This window comes from Elephantulus edwardii, unplaced genomic scaffold, assembly GCF_000299155.1.
Source record: "Elephantulus edwardii isolate Elephantulus edwardi_28Jun2011 unplaced genomic scaffold, EleEdw1.0 scaffold00011, whole genome shotgun sequence".
Classification (NCBI taxonomy): Eukaryota; Metazoa; Chordata; class Mammalia; order Macroscelidea; family Macroscelididae; genus Elephantulus; species Elephantulus edwardii.
Genome location: NW_006399761.1, coordinates 166,725 through 184,786, shown reverse-complemented (window position 1 = coordinate 184,786; position 18,062 = coordinate 166,725). Strand labels below are relative to the sequence as shown.

The 18,062-nt window shown below is 54.0% G+C and overlaps 1 protein-coding gene across 1 annotated transcript in view; it reads left to right on the top strand.

Annotated features, from left to right (window-relative positions):
- Nucleotides 1–18,053, top strand: part of HK2 (hexokinase 2) — a 46,427-nt gene extending 28,374 nt beyond the window's left edge. The window contains exons 4-18 of the mRNA XM_006880822.1: nt 1,021–1,140; nt 1,901–1,996; nt 3,073–3,172; nt 3,498–3,681; nt 5,598–5,753; nt 6,141–6,377; nt 7,555–7,859; nt 9,906–10,054; nt 10,247–10,366; nt 11,482–11,577; nt 12,099–12,198; nt 12,925–13,108; nt 14,336–14,491; nt 16,070–16,303; nt 17,888–18,053. Coding sequence (XP_006880884.1) covers nt 1,021–1,140; nt 1,901–1,996; nt 3,073–3,172; nt 3,498–3,681; nt 5,598–5,753; nt 6,141–6,377; nt 7,555–7,859; nt 9,906–10,054; nt 10,247–10,366; nt 11,482–11,577; nt 12,099–12,198; nt 12,925–13,108; nt 14,336–14,491; nt 16,070–16,303; nt 17,888–18,032 — 2,382 coding nt within the window. The 3' untranslated portion in view covers nt 18,033–18,053. The remainder of the gene's footprint in view (nt 1–1,020; nt 1,141–1,900; nt 1,997–3,072; nt 3,173–3,497; nt 3,682–5,597; nt 5,754–6,140; nt 6,378–7,554; nt 7,860–9,905; nt 10,055–10,246; nt 10,367–11,481; nt 11,578–12,098; nt 12,199–12,924; nt 13,109–14,335; nt 14,492–16,069; nt 16,304–17,887) is intronic.
- The last annotated feature ends 9 nt before the right edge of the window (nt 18,054–18,062 follow it).

Below are 18,062 nucleotides of genomic sequence, written 5' to 3'. Positions count from 1 at the left end.
GTCAGGAAGTGTGAGGATGGCGCAGGACAGGACTGGGTTCAGATCTTTTGTTCATAAGGTCGCTATGAGTCGTGCTCAACTCGATGGCACCTGACGACAAAAAAACAAAAAAATAAGACAAAGTCACTGAACCAAAACCTTGCCAAGCTCTTGGCGACAGTGGCAGCATGGCTGTAGGCGGGACCTGCCGTTTCTCTCAGTGCTGGCTTCTAAGTTTAGTGACATCAGCTTAGGTGTGAGCAGGTTGTCAGACCAGTAAGGAAAAAGGAAGCCTTTTTAGCTTCACCAAATGCTGCCCTTTGAGCCTTTTTTTATGGCAGGAAGGTATTAAACCATTCCCAGCAACGCATCCTTTTGATCCTCCCTTAATAGGAGGGCAAGGACTGGAAGGTCTCTGTCCCCTCCGTTGCACTGGGCTCAGCTTTATCCATCCTGCACTGTGGAGTGGCCCCTGCTAGAGCGGGTAGCTCAAAATAGGAGCCCCTAGTCATTGGCTGCTAAGCCCTTGAAATGTGGCCGCCGTGACTTGGCACATACGTATTGAATTGTTAGACGTCATCGAGCTGACCTTCCAGGGGTTTTTCAGAGGCTGTAAATCACACAGGAGGAGACTGTCCATCCTTCTCCCCTAGAGGGGCTGGTGGGCTTGAACAGCCTGCATTTGAATTGGCAGTGGAACTCTTTACCCTCTAGGAGTGGTGGCCACTTCCTAAGTACCCCAACGGCTCTGGAAACCACAAACTCTGAGAAATGTTGAGAGTTCTAGAAAGGCTTCAGGCCTTCTGTTCATTGGGTTGCTATGTGTTGTGCTCGACTTGACAGCAATCACCAATCGGCTCTTTCTGTATTTTCTGTAGTCTTGGGTGGGGGGCAGGTACTGTTGTCCCCACTTCCTAGATGAGCAGTGTTAGACCTCAGCAGGGGAGGACCTGCCACCTTCCACTGGCCCCTACCTGAGCTTGCAGCCCTGTCCTGCTGCTCCCCAGACCCCGCTCACCTCCTTGTGTCGCCTCCCCACAGCTGTTTGACCACATTGCCGAGTGCCTGGCCAACTTCATGGGTCAGCTCCAAATCAAAGACAAGAAGCTCCCGCTGGGATTCACCTTCTCCTTCCCCTGCCACCAGACCAAGCTGGATGAGGTACGAGGGCTCGGCCGTCACTTCTGGGCTGGGAGGAGGGGAGGGTGTATGGGCTGTCCAGACGAGTGTTGAGAGTTCTGTCTTCTCCGTGACTAAGCCTTTGAGAGAGAGCGAAGAATGATGACAGTATGGGAAGCCTTTATCAACCCTGTTCCACTTTTTTTAAATTTTAATTTTATTTTGTTATTGTGTGTGTGTGTACCGTCAAATCAGATCTGACTGGCACAGGAGGAGATTGTTCCTCCTTCTCCTGCAGAGCATCTGGTGGATTAGAACCGTGTGCCTCTGGGATTGCAGTGCAGCTTCTTGTTACGGGGCCACCAGAGCTCCCTCTGTTCCGCTCGTAGACTCTTCCTCTCCTACCATTACCTTTACCCCTCATAGCAACAGGACCGAGTGTCTCACCATGACCCCGCCCTGACTTGTGTATATGGTATGATGAAGGAAGATCATTGGTATTTGAATGCCTCTCAGGAGGGCTGGTGTCAGTGGATGCTAGCCTCGGTCTCATTTTGACCATTCTCTGGTTTCCTTGTTCCATGTGGCGGAGCAGTACAGTATGTGATTAAGGAGTCTTTCACGTCATGTCCACTTTGCTGGTCTCTGAGGACCCGAGTGTGTCTGCCTGGCCAGTCTCCGCAGACCCAGCCCTGGTCTTGGACGTCTAACCTGGTGGCACTGGCTCTGCCAAAGAACTCGTTTCAGGTGTGGAATCAGTTTTGGCTGGGGAACTGATGTTCATTTCTTGGTCTTTCTCCAGAGTTTCCTGGTCTCGTGGACGAAGGGCTTCAAGTGCAGCGGCGTGGAAGGCAGAGACGTGGTGGCTCTGATCCGGAAGGCCATCCAGAAGAGAGGGGTGAGTAGGGGTGCCTGGATGGGCAGGCCACAGTCATGGTGGGGGCTTGAGCTTTGGAGGTCTTCCCTTCCGACCACTCTCACCCTGTCGGCCTCGAATCAGCGGGAGAACTTTGTGTGGTGCCTCTTTTAAAATAATCAACCAGAAGTGCGACTGTTTCTTTATTAAATTATACATAAAGGGGAGAGGAAGGAGGCAATTGTGGGGCTTGATCCCAACCCTGGCACCCCGAGGCCCCACCCTGCCTGGCGCTGTGTGAGAGGAAGGGGTCTGAGGGAGATCCAGGGATCAGGCGGGATAAGGGTGGGCAGGAAATGAGGTGGGAGGATGAACCGGGAGGGGAAGAGGCTGCCGGAGGAGGGTGGGATTGGGGACCAGCTGGGGTGCGCAGTTAGAAGAGGACAAGTGGTGGAACAATGGCAGAGTGAGGATGGACGGACGGATGGATGATGGACGGACAGGGCAGTGTGTGGAAAGGTGGAGATGAGAAGGCTGGGGAGGAAGAAGAGGGTGGCAGCTCTAGTGAGGCCTGGAGCAGGTGAAGATTGGCTGTACTTGTCGCATGGTGCCTCTTAAAGCCAGGGTTTCTTCTTCTTGCACTCTTCGTTACACAATCATTTTTGTCACTTGCTGCTGGAATTAGCACAACAAGTAACCTTAGGGGACGTGGATAGCACTGCTAAGTCAAAATGAGGAGTGATGTTGACATTGGTTGGTAAGCAGTCAGGCAGAGAGAAGTCAAAATACAGGTGTTATCCCAGAAGGAGTTATTAGGAGAGAGATGCCCGGTTAGATGGTCTCTTCAATAAACAAGACCCCCAGGCCCGGGACAGACAGACAGACAGTTCCAGTGACAGACAGTCCTCCAGGATGAGGACACATTGGACGTGCCGGGAGCTGCTGCCTGGACGCTGAGCCACATTTTCCACTTAAACTTTGTTCCGAGCAGAGCTAGCGAGGAGGGGGGGGGCATCGCTTTTGCCCCTGAGCTGTGTGGCTTTGTGCTTTCTCTCCCCCTTTCCACCTGGAGCTTTCTGTGATGGCTCAGGGTCACAGGCCTCCTTTTATCCCCATAGGACTTTGACATTGACGTCGTGGCGGTGGTGAACGACACGGTGGGGACCATGATGACCTGCGGTTATGACGACCAGAACTGCGAGATTGGGCTCATTATTGGTGAGTGGGCAGAGGGCTGGAGGGGAAGGGGGGTTGGATGGCCCTGTCACTATGTCTGAACGTGAGTGGCGTGTTCAAGCTGGTCCTGTCCTTGGTGACTAGGCTTTGGCTTAATGGTTTTGGGGACATCCTTCAAGAGTTTTAAGGGTCTGCATTGAACCAAGGGGCCCTGTGCCCTGCCCTCTGAGGCGCTCAGAGGATTGGGACATGGACTGCAGGGCCCCGGGAGTCTGCACGAAGGAGCCCCGCCACGTGGGCCGTTTTGGCTGGGGTGAGGGCCGGGGACAGCGTGCCTGGGCATTGAGCGGGTGCTGGCTCTGTGCAGGCACGGGCACCAATGCCTGCTACATGGAGGAGATGCGTCACATCGACCTGGTGGAGGGAGATGAAGGACGCATGTGCATCAACATGGAGTGGGGCGCCTTCGGGGATGACGGCTCGCTCAACGACATCCGCACCGACTTTGACCGTGAGATCGACATGGGCTCGCTGAACCCGGGGAAGCAACTGTAAGTGGAAATGAATGAGTAAGCAAGACTGTTGCTTGGGGGGCCCTCTCGCCCCTTCTGCCTTCTCCTTGTAAATTGTCCGCAGAGGCCAGTTTTGAGCCACAGAGAAGCTGGCTTGAGCTGGCTTCGTCTGAGATCTCAGAAATGTGACCTGAAGCTTCATAGCTTCCAGGACACGGTCAGCTTCTAGCTTGCGACCTGTGACTCTCGGTCAAACTTTAGACAGGCTAAAGCTAAGCTGACCCGCAGGAACTTCCAGAATCTCATGCCCGGATCCAGGCTGACCCACTGCCTGCTGGACATTTCCTTATCCTCTTTCCCTGGCCCCCATGACGGTGTCCTGACGGTGTCTCTGGCAGCCCCCAAGGCGTAGGCTGGGGACAGCTGCCAGCGTTTAATCCCTGAATGTTCCTCTCCAGCCTGGCCACACTTGGTTCTTAGTTATTTCTGACTCTTACAAAACACGAGTCCACTCTCATAAAGTGCCCGGTCGAGAATCTTGTCACAAAGGTCAGTGTAGGCTCAGAGGGCCATTGCAAAACACTTTGAGCAGCTCAGCTCATCTTGGGCCTTGTGTGGCTGTGGTTATTTTAGTCGTGCTCTTAGTGGAGATCTCTATGCAGAGAGGAGAATCCCCACCCCACGAGCCAGACCCGTGGTGGGTCACATTTTTCTTGACGAGAGAGTCCTTGCTCCCTCAGAGTCCAACTTATTTAAGCCATGAGCTTCTCCCACGTGTTGAAACATGAGCCTGTTCACTTGTGACTTTCTCAGCCTCACATGGTGGTGTCTTAATGGTGAGGGCTTTACAGGACGAGAAGCCACTCTGGACCCGCCTCCATTAAGGTGGCACACCTAAGCCATGTGCCCTTTGAAGTGTCAGAAGGTAAAATTGTCACCTGAGCCTCGGCCTTGTCATTTGACAAAGCAAAGTCTGTGAGGACCTGGGCCATGCTGTCAACCACCTCTGCCCTGGGGCCATTGTGGACGGTCTTGGCTCTCCTGATGTGCTTCCCTATAAATATATTCCAAGGGCTGATTGAAGCAAAGTGCTCTAAAAATGAGAATAAATTTTAAAGGCCATTCCCACCTCTGCACCCAGCCTTTTCCGCTTGCAGAGAAGCTTACCTTCTGGAGCCTTGGAATCCTGGGCAGGTCCCTTCCTGAGGGCCTCAGTTTCTGTGGCTGTCAACAGTGCTAGGTAGTGTCCAGGGCATCTGGCCCTCTTCCATGGACCTTCTTCTCACTCCAGTCTGTCCATTAGCCCTCACTGGCCCTCGTGCCCCCTCTCTCTAGGACCCAGATCCTCTCTTGTCTGCCAGGAAAGGGTTTGCTCTGCCAAATAGCATTGCGAAAGGGTTTGGTGTTCCCTGTCACAGATCCCTAGCCAGAGACTCCTTCAGGCAGAAGGTAGTGTCACCTAGTGTTGGAGAAAGAAATGACCGGAAGCCCTCTGGGCGGCTGGCCTTTGATGTTGCCACCTGCCTGCTCAGGAACAGCACGGTGCCTGGCTCCCAGGTTCCCCTGCTTGCACTTCCTTTTCCAGTGTCACCCCTTCTCCCTTTGTCTCAGGAGGGGCCGGGTCGGTGTCATCAAGTCTCAGTAGTCATCAAGTAGGGTCATCAAGTCTCTGCCCCCAATTTCACCAACCTGACCCTTTTCTCTCGAAAAGAAATGTTGATGCTGTATTTTACTTTACAGTATCTCCTTGCAAACATAAAACATAAAAAGTCATTACACACCACTGAGGTTAGAGGCTTTGACTCTATCTCGCCTCCTTGCAGCCCCACGTGACAGTAGCACACAGCCATGGGCATTTCTTGGCCATTCTGTTCGCTCTGTAAGGAGCCCACGTCCTCCTCCCCCTGTGCTAGGTGTCCATGAGTGCACTGACAGCAGGGACTTTTGTCTTGCAGGTTTGAGAAGATGATTAGCGGGATGTACATGGGCGAGTTGGTGAGGTTGATCCTGGTGAAGATGGCCAAGGAGGGGCTGCTCTTCGGGGGGCGGCTCAGCCCAGAACTCCTCACCACGGGCCGCTTTGAGACCAAAAACGTGTCAGAAATTGAAGGGTAAGCTTCTGTTGCAGGAGTGTGTGTGTTTAAGTATGTGTATGTGCACACAGACATATGTGTATGAGTGTGCCTATGCAAAAACACACGTTTTGAATGTTAGTATGTGTGCTTGTGTATTGAGTGTGCATGTATGTGTAATCATATAGGCGTGTTTGTGTGTATGTGGACATATGCATAGATGTAGGAATGTGTCTGCATGCGTGTGTTGGAGGGTCTACTAGGAGAGTGGCCTCAGGCTTTGCCACGTCACGTTTCCCCTCCTCCTCTTCCTCAGCATCCTGCCCCAAAAAAGTGGCTGAGTGCCCTCCCTGGGCTGGCGGGTGCTGACACGAGGAGCTTCCTGGTCGGGTGCACGAGTACTCACGTGCTCTCTCTGTCCCCCAGGGAGAAGGACGGCGTCCGCAAGGCCCGTGAGATCCTGGTGCGCCTGGGCATGGAGCCAACCGAGGAGGACTGTGTGGCCACGCACCGTATCTGCCAGATCGTGTCCACGCGCTCGGCCAGCCTGTGTGCGGCCACCCTGGCGGCCGTGCTGCGGCGCATCAAGGAGAACAAGGGGGAGGAGGAGAGGCTGCGCTCCACCATCGGGGTTGATGGCTCCGTCTACAAGAAGCACCCACAGTGAGTCTGCGTGGGTGTTGGGAGGACAGAGGCAGGGCACTGGGCCTGGGGGGGGGCCCCACAGGGCACAGGTCAGTTTCTGTTCGCATTATGGGCTGTGCTTGAGCCCTGACTTTGAGAGTCTCTGGCATAAAAGACTAAAAGCCCAGATGTGATAGCTCATCTGGTGTGGATAGGAGAGCTCCCTGAGTTATTGACAGTTCAGACTTAAGTACCCTGGCCAGGGGGGCTCTTTTTATCACTCCTGTTGCAGACAGAGGGTAAAGTATTTTTATAATTATTAATGATGAGACAGACAACCAGGAATGAGATAGAACAGAAAGCATACCAGTTGTTCTCGACCGAAGGACCAGATTCCAGCTTCCCTGTGTCTTTATTGAAAATTATCAGGAAGTAAATCGCAAAGAGAATTCAATGCAAACGAAGCCAAGCTCTTTCTATTGAAAATCTTCCTCTTGACTCAGGAGGGAGGGGTCAACAAATACAATGCAAGAATCTGTAAACCCTTGCCTTGGTTCCCCAGGGTGAACTGATCCCCTTGCCCACCAATCATGTTCCCAATTACCTCATCCTGAGCAAATAGCTCCATTGTATAGAACCCATAAAAAGAGTTTATGCGGTCTCACCCAGAGTTGCCATTTTCCCCCTTTACTAAATGGCAGACCTCCAGCATGCTGGATTTTGTTCTGTAGCATAAAGCACACTTGCTGTTTACATACGTGAGTTGGTGGTCTTTCGGGGAAGGGTATTTGTGGACATAGCAAGGAGAAGAGCATTTCCAGCTGCTTCTCTATTTTGGTTCTTTTAAGACTTGTAAATTAAGTGGATCTAGAATTATCTGATTTCACAAATATGGGCAGCTCCCATAAAGGAGCCAGTTGTACATATGTTGGGCAGAGGAACCATGGGGCTAATTCCGTTAGGAATAGGAAATCTTACGTGCCCTTGTGCAAAGCATCGTGGCTTCTTAGATGGGTCCTTTCTGTTCATCATGGGGGTGGAAGGACCCAGCATGAGTTTAATGTCTGAGGCCTCTGCCTTGGAGAAGAGGAAGAAGGGGTGTTGTGGCCTCCATCTCTTCCGACAGGTGCTCAGAGAACCTGGGCTGAGGCGGTGAGCTTCTTTACCACACTTTACACCACTTGCCAACTGTGTTTCTGTCTTGGTCATTCTGCAGCTTTGCCAAGCGTCTCCAAAAGACTTTGCGGCGTCTCGTGCCAGACTGTGACATCCGCTTTCTCCTCTCTGAAGACGGCAGCGGCAAGGGGGCAGCCATGGTGACGGCCGTGGCCTACCGGCTGGCCGATCAACACCGAGCCCGGCAGAAGATCCTGGAGCCTCTGAAGCTGAACCTCGAACAGCTGCTGGAGATCAAGAGGAGGATGACTGTGGAAATGAAGCGAGGGCTGAAAAAGGAGACCCATGACGTTGCCCCGGTCAAGATGCTGCCCACCTACGTGTGTGCCACCCCTGATGGTACAGGTACGTGACGTGAACGCCACCTGGCCCAGTGTTCTGGACCTGGGAACCTTGAGTGTTTTAGAAGCTTGACTAGACATTCTTTGCTAACATTTAAGCAGTGGCAATTGTTCTTAGGTGCTGTTGAGTTGGTTCTGCATCCTGGCAAGCTCATGTCCAGCAGAACAGAGCACTGCCCAGTGCTGTGCTCAGGGCCTGCCATGGCCATGCTCACGGGTGCAGTGCCCCAACCCTTTCAGACCATGATGCCCTTTGACCTGCCCACACAGTACCCTTGCTTTTTTAAGGAGCACTCTGCCCGTGCTGCTTCTGGGGCAGGTTTGCTTGTTCATCTGGCTCTTCATGGTAACCACAGTTCACAGGCATCAGTTCTCTGTCCTCCTTATTCATTACCCAACGTCTGAATGTATAGGAAGTATTTGAAAACACTACAGCCTGGTGAAGTCCGTTAATGAACATGCTTACTCTTTAACACTTGAAAAAAATGTCATTGCAGCAGACTTACCCTCTACGGAACCTCGTGACTTATTTTTATTATTTTTTGGTTGGCATAAAATGTGTATGCATTGTGTTTCATTCACATACACTGTGTTGCACACATTGCCTAATTAGCTTTGTGTTTCGTATGCCAATTCCCATACACTGTGCTTTATAAGAGGAATCACCATTGATCTTCTGATTTCTTGCCTACTACTTTGATAGAAGTTGAGATGGATCCAAGTAACATGAAATCCCTGAAAACTTTAGTGTTTGTTCCACCTCTTACGAAGTTTCTTGTTGTTCCAGTAGTGAAGACCCTTGCTTACTTCGTGCTGAAAATCCACAGCATAATGGTCAATAGTGATTCATGCATTTCCCCCTGTTTCACTGTTAACACTGATACACTTGGCACAAAGAAGTTAGGGAACCTGTCTAAGCTCGAGTAGGGCAGATGGAAGCCCACAAGTTGTGTCAAGCGCTGCATTGGTTTTGCGCACCAGTCCACAAATTCTAGGCGGCCTCTGGAGTCCAGCCCACTGCCCATTTATCTAGGTGTGTGCTTGTTGACACATGGAGTAGTCTTTTGGTTTGGGTTTTTTTTTACTTTAGTGAGTGTACCGTCAAATCAGATCTGACTGGTACAGGAGGAGATTGTCCCTCCTTCCCCGGCAGAGCATCTGGTGGATTCGAACCGTGCACCTCTGGGATTGTGGTTACAGCTCCTTGCCACTAGGCCACCAGAACTCCCCTATGGAGTAGTCTTAATGTAGATTCACCAGCTATAAAGTTTACTCCTAGGGAGCTCTGGTGGCCTAGGGCAAGAAGCTGCACTGCAATCCCAGAGGAGCATGGTTCGAATCCACCAGAGGCTCTGCTGGAGAAGGAGGGGCAATCTCCTCCTGTACCAGTCAGATCCGATATGATGGTACACACACAAATGATTAAAAAAAAAATTTACTCGTAGGCCCTTTACAGACAATTGTAACCCAAAAGATGTGGTCTTGTCTCAGTTCAGAGAAACAGAGAGCGGGTTTCAGAGGTTCGGCTTCTGCTCTGTTGCCCTTGGGAAATGTCTGAATCAGGCCCACCCAGGCTTTGCTTTATCCTCAGAGAGAGGTGAAGTGCCTCCTGCTTGGACTTGCCCAAAGGCCGGGTGAAGACTAGGTGGGACAGTGGGCACTAGTCCTGGCATGTTATTGTCCAACAAGTCACACTGTCCCCTTCCCTCTTCCTTCAAGGCTGGGCCCTCTAGTCCTATTTCTATTCTAGAATAATCGAACAGTACTGGTTGACTCAGTTTAGATGGTGCGCTTGGATGTTTTTATGCATGTTCTGTTGAGCTCACTGTGTCTCCTAGGATCCCACCGTGTGAGCGTGCTCGGTCTTCTGAGATGGTCCTAACTGGGATGCTTAGCTTCCTTTACTGTGAGGTTGGGCTTGTAGCCCATCACCCCTTTCAAGGGGCTCCAGAGAGAGGCCCTCATCTGGGAAGGCATCATAGACTGTCATTCTTCACTTGGGTGAAGTGGTGATGTCCCAGACTTATCGTCTCCCCGTTTTCTTTTCCAGAGAAGGGTGAGTTCCTGGCCTTGGACCTGGGGGGCACAAACTTCCGGGTCCTGCTGGTTCGTGTGCGGAACGGAAAGCGCCGTGGGGTGGAGATGCACAACAAGATCTACTCGATCCCGCAGGAGGTCATGCACGGCACAGGGGATGAGGTGAGTGCTGACGAGAGGCCGGCAGGCCCTTCTGTGCTTCTGCGACCTGGGGAGGGTCAGGGGCGCTTGGAGCCCAGGCTTGTCTTCACCCAAATTTACACCTGAACCTTGTGTTTCTTGGTGTGGGGCTCCTGCTGGGGCTCCAGGGACACCCCGCCCTGGGCTCTTCCTCACAACCCTGATTCCCTGCAGCTCTTTGACCACATCGTCCAGTGCATTGCCGACTTCCTCGAGTACATGGGCATGAAGGGTGTGTCCCTGCCTCTGGGCTTCACCTTCTCCTTCCCGTGCCGGCAGAACAGACTGGATGAGGTACGTGCCCTTCTGGGGCTGTGTGGGGGTCCTGACTCAGCCAGTCACCGAGGAGTGAGGGGAGGATTGTGCTAAGAGGAGAGAGAAGTGGGAGACGTGGTCTGCAGGAGGCGGGTGGGGGCTCTGCTGAAGAGGTGCAGATGCCAAGGTTGGTGGGGGCTTAGGGGGTGACCCTGGCTAAGGTGAAAACACCTCTGCTGGTCTCCGGCACAAATCTGTTCCCAATAATGGCAATGCCCAAGGCATGGTTCCAGGCCCCGTGCACACGTTACCTCATGTCATCCTCACAGCAGCTGCGTGAGTTGGGGTTTGTCTGTGACCCACGGCCCTGCTCTGGGCCGCATAGGGGTGGAGTGCCAGGCCACGGTCTCAGTTCAGGGTCTCCCAGTACTGAGCTCGGGTGTCCCTGCAACACCTGAGTTCGGCTCCCACTCACACCATGTCCCTCCTGTTCTGGGCTCAGGACAGTGTCCTGTTGCAGACCGAGGGTAAAGCATATTAATAAGACTGAGAATGAGATCAAACAGGCCAGCAGTTCCAATCAACTGCATGCCATAAGCCATGCCTCTCTGTGTCTTTATTGAGAATCAGGGGAAGCAAATCATAAAGAGAATTCTCCTGTAAATGAGAGGCTTTGCCCCGTGCAGCAAATCAGTAAACAGAGCAATGCCAGGTGCTGTTACGAGCGGTGGAGAAAAGTGAAATTGGGTTACAGTAGATTGGGTGGAGCTGGAGAAGGACCCCCTTTAAGTGGTTGAGCCAGAGAGGCCTTTGTGAGCTGGGGGCGTTGGAGATGTGAGATCAACGAACGGCCCAGCTGCTTGGTGCCATGAGCTGCGTGTGGGAGTTTTGGGTCTGGTGGCCGCCCCGGCCAAGCTGGAGACCCTCCAGAGCCTCCGTTACTGAAAAGGGGGTGACGGTGATGAGTGCTGTGGGGATCAAGTGGTGGAAAGCAGGGCTGTGCTTAGCTCAGTCACAGGCACAGAGAAGCTGCGCCTTCAGAACCAGTGTGGGGTCACGGTGGGTGAGGTCACCGTTCAGCCTCGAAGCTCACTGGGCCCTTGGGGGTGACCCCGATGATCCCCTCACCTCGATCACGTCTGGCTCTTTTTCAGAGCATCCTCCTCACGTGGACAAAAGGCTTCAAGGCATCAGGCTGTGAAGGCGAGGACGTGGTGGGCCTGCTGAAGGAAGCTATCCACCGCCGAGAGGTGAGAGACGCGCCGGGGGCTCTGAGCCCGTGTGTTCAGATGTGGAGGGGCTGGAGCGTTCTGGCATTGGTTGGGGGCAGAATGACTCCATCATCAGGCAGTTAGTCCATGTCCACTGTGTGTCTGGGCCCTGAGGGCTCTGTAGTGGCCTCTACAAAGTGCTGGCCCACACAGAACATGGGTTCTGCAAACAAATAAACTCAGAACCTCACGTCAGGTGCAGTGAGGGGCTTTGAAGAAAAATGACGTGGAGCAGGGTGGGGTGAGGGGGGCAGAGGATGGATGGTGTGGGTGGGGCTGGTGAGGGGCACTGTGTTGTGTTAAGGGGTGCCGTCAGGGAAAGCGTCCGCGGGGAGCTGACGGCTGAGCCGAAGCCCACATGCAATGAACAAATAATGTCCAGCTGCTATGTCTGGTGTCTGGGGCTTCACGCTGTGTGGTGCAGCTTCCTAGTCACACAGTCTCTTCGTGTCCACGTGGACACTGACCGTCTGTAACTTGGATCTGCTCTGCCCTCTCAGGAGTTTGACCTGGACGTGGTTGCTGTGGTGAATGACACGGTCGGGACGATGATGACCTGTGGCTATGAGGACCCGCACTGCGAGGTCGGCCTCATTGTCGGTAAGGACATGGACAACCCTGCCTGCCAGGGGCCTGCCCAGAGGAGCCGCACCCCAGGCCAGGCCTCACAGTCCTCCAGACTCTCACCCCTGCCCGAGACTTCAGACACTTGAGCCTCAAGTTCGGGTGACCCTGGGGACACACCAATAGTTCAGTTCTAACCAACCAGCCACTGGTTTCCATGGAACCCCTGGGCCTTGGGAATGTGCTGGGACTCATTGGGCAAGTCAGGAAAGAGCTTTATTTACTATTTAATTTAGCCAAAAGGTAGAAATCAGGACCAGCTATGGGGAGAAATGCATAGAAGAGACTCTGGGATCAGGTTGAGTTCCAAAGGTGACACCCCTGTCACACGCTGCCCTCCTGGTGGTGAGTAATAATACTCATCAGCTCACCCACTGTGTTGACTTGGAACCAGCCCCTAGAGGACCCTCTAGTGGGTTTTCAGAGGCTGTGAGCCACCCGGGAGGAGGTGCTGGTGGATTTGAACTGACTGCCTTTGGGTTGGCTTCAGTTTTCAGCACCCCATCTTCCCCAGGTCCTAGGCTCGGCCCTCTCATGTGATCATGCTTGTTGGGGTGCTCTGCCCCGTCTAGCATTCTCTCCTTGGCACGCACTTACGAGTGTTTGAAGGAAGGACCCCACCCTGTACTGGAGGCTCTCCTCCCCTAAGGGCCCCCAGCCCAGGGCGGGCAGGCACATGACCCCGAGGCGTCTGATTGGCAGGCACGGGCAGCAACGCCTGCTACATGGAGGAGATGAGGAACGTGGAGCTGGTGGAGGGCGAGGAGGGCCGCATGTGCATCAACATGGAGTGGGGCGCCTTCGGGGACAACGGGTGCCTGGATGACTTCCGCACCGAGTTCGACATGGCCGTGGACACACACTCCCTCAACCCCGGCAAGCAGAGGTAGGCACTCTGGCGCGTGTGGGGCCTGCTGCGTGCACCCCAGATTCGAGGTCCTCTCCGAAAGCATATCCCGAGGGCAGGGGCTCTCTCGGTGGGCCGCGGTAACTCGCCCACAGAGAGCTGTAGTTACGAGTTGTCACTGAGCTGATTCTGCCGGGGCGGCCCCCCCATAAGCAGAGTTGACCATCTCCGTGACATTGTCGGGGTTGTGAGCTTTCAGGAGCACATCGCCAGGCCTGGCTCCTGAGGCACTGCTGGGTGGGTTTGAACCACCAGCCTTTTGACCAGTAATCACGTGTTTAACCATTTGCACCACACAGATGTGCATAGTTCCGCAGAATAGATTTCGTAGAACATCTGCCTGGAGCAGAAAGAGCATGAAATGTCTTGGGGGTGAAGGAGGCAGGTCTGGACAGACAGGATGGGGTGGCAGCAAGGCCGTGGTTACCTCTGGAGACCCCAGCTGACTTTAAGACCCTCTTCGGGATCCGGGATCCAAGACGCTCGGGCCATTGACTAATCCTGTTCTGTGACCGGTACACTGTGGCTCTGGCTCCTGACCTTGGAGTGGGGGCTCTGGGAGATCAGTGTAGAGGTGTCACCTCCTGCGCCCCGGCCCATGCATTTCAAGTGCAGCCGTGGCTGGTCTGTCACACAGGCTGCTGTGTTTCTGTGACGCCTCAGCAGAGCCTGGTGCTAGCAGGAAGCAGGAGGAAGGCCTGGTGCTCTGTTTCTGAAAATCAGCCAGTGAGAACTCTGGCTCCCGGTGGTCCTGTCCGTAATCGGTCAGTGGTGCGTGGGGGCCACAGGACAACAAAGCTTTATTTATGTTCCGTGACGTGCAGTGTTCATGAATCAGGGAGGTCGTCACAGGACGCTGAGTGGTGACAATTCTAAGGGCAGCAGGCTGTGCTAAGGATTCTGACTCCACATCCTTGAGGAGTAAGACGTCTTGCTGCTTGAGTGGTGGGGCTGGGGGAGTGTGTCCTTTCTTGAGTGGTGAATAGGTCTAGGAAAGGAAGTGATCCCAAGAGGTGGGACTGATTATAGGGAACCCTGTGAGCCTCAGGCCCGGGGCTTGTTCAGGGTGATGGTGGTCACGGAGCAGGGCGCACAGGGCCCAGGAGCCCCGCCGGGTGAAAGGGGAAGAATCTCCCTTCCCTCTGTGGGAACGTTCTCCCCGCCCTGGGCCTGCCCCCCTCAGCATCCCGCTCCATCCGCGTGCAGGTATGAGAAGATGATCAGCGGAATGTACCTCGGAGAGATCGTCCGTAACATCCTCATCGACTTCACCAAGCGCGGCCTCCTCTTCCGCGGCCGCATCTCAGAGCGCCTCAAGACCAGGGGCATCTTTGAAACCAAGTTCCTGTCTCAGATCGAGAGGTGAGCACTTCTGGGCTGTGGTGGGGGAGACTGTAGCCCCCTCTTTGTGCCGTCTAGGTATTCCACACAGCTCGAGGAAGATCGGGACGGTGTTCACGTCCACAGAGCTTACAGGACCTTCTATGGGTAGAGGGCCGGGGCTGGGCTGTGCACCGATATACAAGGTGAACTGGTCGGGTGGCAAGTCCAACAGTGGGCGTGCGTGTCACTGACCGGGAAGGTGGTACGGAACCAGCACCTCCATGGTCCGCTGTGTGTGGGGTCAGCCTCAGTCGGGGCTGCCACAACACACATGCCAGGCAAACGGTTGGCATTTTTAGTAGCAAATATATAGAATCGCCGTCAGAAAACCAAACGCATCATATACTAAGCTGGCTTGAGCCCAGATAGTGTTACTGTGGGGGTTCAGACCCCGTCTCAAAGAAGGAAGATTTCCTGCTCCTGTTGTTGTTGTTGTTGGGTGTCCTCAAGGCAACCACGACTCCCAGTTGACCCTGTGAACACCACCCCCGGACCCCATCCTACGCTGCCTCTCCGCACCCTCTCTGATACGTCCAAGCCTATTGTCGCAGTCACTGTGTCCGTCCGTCTCATTGAGGGGCTTCCTCTCCTCCTCTGACCCTCCACCTTGTCCAGCATGAGGTCTCCCCCTCCTGACCACACGCCCAGAGTCTGCAAGATCAAGTTTCGCCTCCTCGTCTCTGAGGAGTGTCGTGGTTACACTTCCTCCACGATGGACTTGATCTTTTGACCGTCTTCTCCAGTATCACAGTTCAGAGGCGTCATTTCTCCTTTGAGCTTCCCTATTCGTTGTCCAGCTTTCACGTGCATAAGACACAGCTGGAAAATATCATGGTTGGATATAAATATTCATGGGGCGCGATCATCTGTAAGACGTCCTTGTGCTTGGCTTGGTGGTTCTTGTTAACTGCTGGCTGTGGGACCACGGTAATGGGACTGGGTGGAGAATAGACCCTCAGGGCCTCAGGAATGGGCCGGCCAGCCTCGTGTCCAGTCCAGTGGCTGAGAGCCAGCCCGAGTGGGAGCAGGGACTGTGAGGGCCCTTTAGCAGTTCACGCGGCGAGGATGCTCCAACGCTGGGTGAGCAGCCCCCGGGCATGTGGCTCTGTGAGTAGGAGGAATGTGTGTCGTCTGCACGTCTGCTTTTGCCAAGAATGGGAGCCCAGGCAGTGCCATGGTCCTCTTGGTTTTTATTCCAACTATCTTACATGCATTTGTTTCATAGTAGTGCACCAGAGCAGCCAGTATTGGGGAGCAGGGGTCTCCAGGCCCCCATTTTGCTGATCTGGGAGGAAGAGGGCTGCATGTCTGAGCACAGTTGTTTGGGGGGGAGTGATGTCCACAGTGAATTTTCTTTTGTTTCTGGAATTAGCTTGATGGCAGCATCACTCTCGGTAAACTGGAACTGGGAGCTGTTTCACGGGCTCCCGTCACCCTTGAGAAGGGGGGTGTGGGAGCTGGGCTCTGCTGTGAGCTGAGGGCGGGGGCTCTGCGCCCACTCCCAGCTGGCCGCATGCATCCCGGTGCTGACTGACCCTTGCTCTCTTCCCCCACCAGTGACTGCCTGGCACTGCTGCAGGTGCGTACGATCCTCCAACACCTGGGGCTCGAGAGCACCTGCGACGACAGCATCATCGTCAAGGAGGTGTGCACCGTGGTGGCCCGCCGGGCGGCCCAGCTCTGCGGTGCAGGCATGGCGGCCGTGGTGGACAAGATCCGTGAGAACCGGGGCCTGGACACTCTCAAAGTGACCGTGGGTGTGGACGGGACCCTCTACAAGCTGCATCCCCAGTGAGTGCCTGGGCGGGTCTGTTCTCTGTGTTTCTCCCTCTTATTTCAGAGTGAGCCCGCAGTCATCCTAGAGAGTGCTTCCAATGTGTGTGTGCGGGGCCATCTGGGTCCACGGCCAAGGGGTCGAAAGCTCAGCTGTTGTTTGAAAGGAATTGACCCTGTGACTGGGAACAGCAAAACTCATTATCAAGTTGAGATCACACATTCACACACTTAATTCTCTCTCCAACCTATGATGTATTCTAGTTCTGATCAACAGTATTGTTGTTGTTACTGTTGTTATGTGCCGTCAAGTAGTCTGTGACTCATAGCGACCCTATGTACAACAGCCCTGAACTCTGCCCTATCCTGTGCCAATCTCACTGTCTCCAACACACCTGCCCCCATTACCCCAGTCACTGAATCAATCCACCTCATAAAGGGTCTCCCTCTACTGTGCTGTCCCTCCACCCTCCCAAGCATGACATCCCTTGCCAAGGAATGGTCCCTCCTTGCAACATGTCTAAAGTATTTCAGACGAAGCTTCAGAATCCTTGCCTCCAAGGAGCAGCCTGGTTTCACCCTCTCCAGAACAAACCTGTTCGTTTTCTTAGCAATACTCTTCTCTAACACCACAACTTTTTTAGTATTATTTGTAAAAAAAAGACTACATAGATCATCATAGCGCAGCCCTTACCAATAGAATTATCGTGCTCAAATGCAGTGTTTCCAACTGCCACATAGAAATTGCACTGAGAGAGACACACTGGTAAGAAAAGCAATAATAATGACATTTTATTTAAGAGATTTTGAACTTGCATCTGAAGATAACCTATGGCAATGTAGTTGACAGAACGGAACCGCACTGTGTTGTGATTAATATGCAGGTGGGCGTGCGCTCCCACCACCCCGAGCTCAGAGCCCTCCAGTGGCCCCTGTGCAGTCAGACCCTCCACGTCCCCCCATTAGGGACGGCTCCTTCTTGCTTCCCCTGTTCGCACACGACTCTGTGTGTGTCATGTGTGGTGTATTTGTGGGTTTATGTAAAGAGAAGACTCAGGTGGAGAGGCACCCTGAGTTTCACTTCTCTGTGGTCTGGAAGCCCACGGCCCCTCCTCATGGCCGTGTCAGCTCGCCTCAGAGCCGCTGTCACCAGCCACCTCTTTGTTGGAACGCACACTCGTGCTCCCTGGTTTTCTGGCTGATCCCAGGCGTGGATGCTCCTTGCTGTGCTGTGTGTGGATGCCTGGCCCCTCTCTGGGTTCTGAGGGGTCACAAAGAGTCGTAACTGGCTCTCCGGTCCCTAAACCCAGCAGTCCTCACTGTAGAATTTGGTGTCCAAGCCTTGACCTTCTCTGGAGTGAAGGACTTCTTCGGGCCCGTCAAGCCTCCCCTGGCTGTGATGATGTCCCGAAGCCGCCCCTTAAGGCTGAGTCTTTGTTGTGAGGCAGTGCTCTTGGACACTGTTGGGGGGCCCCGTCTCTGGCTGCCCCTCTCCTCCTCCCTGGGATTCTGGGTTCCGAACACCACTGATTGACACCCTCACTGGCACCCATCACTAGTGACTAAGGTGTTTTTCTTCTGTCTTCCCCTCGTCTTTTCCAGCTTTGCCAAAGTCATGCACGAGACAGTGAAGGAGCTGGCCCCGAGATGCGACGTGTCCTTCCTGCAGTCTGAGGACGGCAGTGGGAAGGGGGCGGCCCTCATCACTGCTGTGGCCTGCCGCATCCGCGAGGCTGGACAGCGATAGAGTCCCCGTGCCCGGAAGGGATACCCCCCC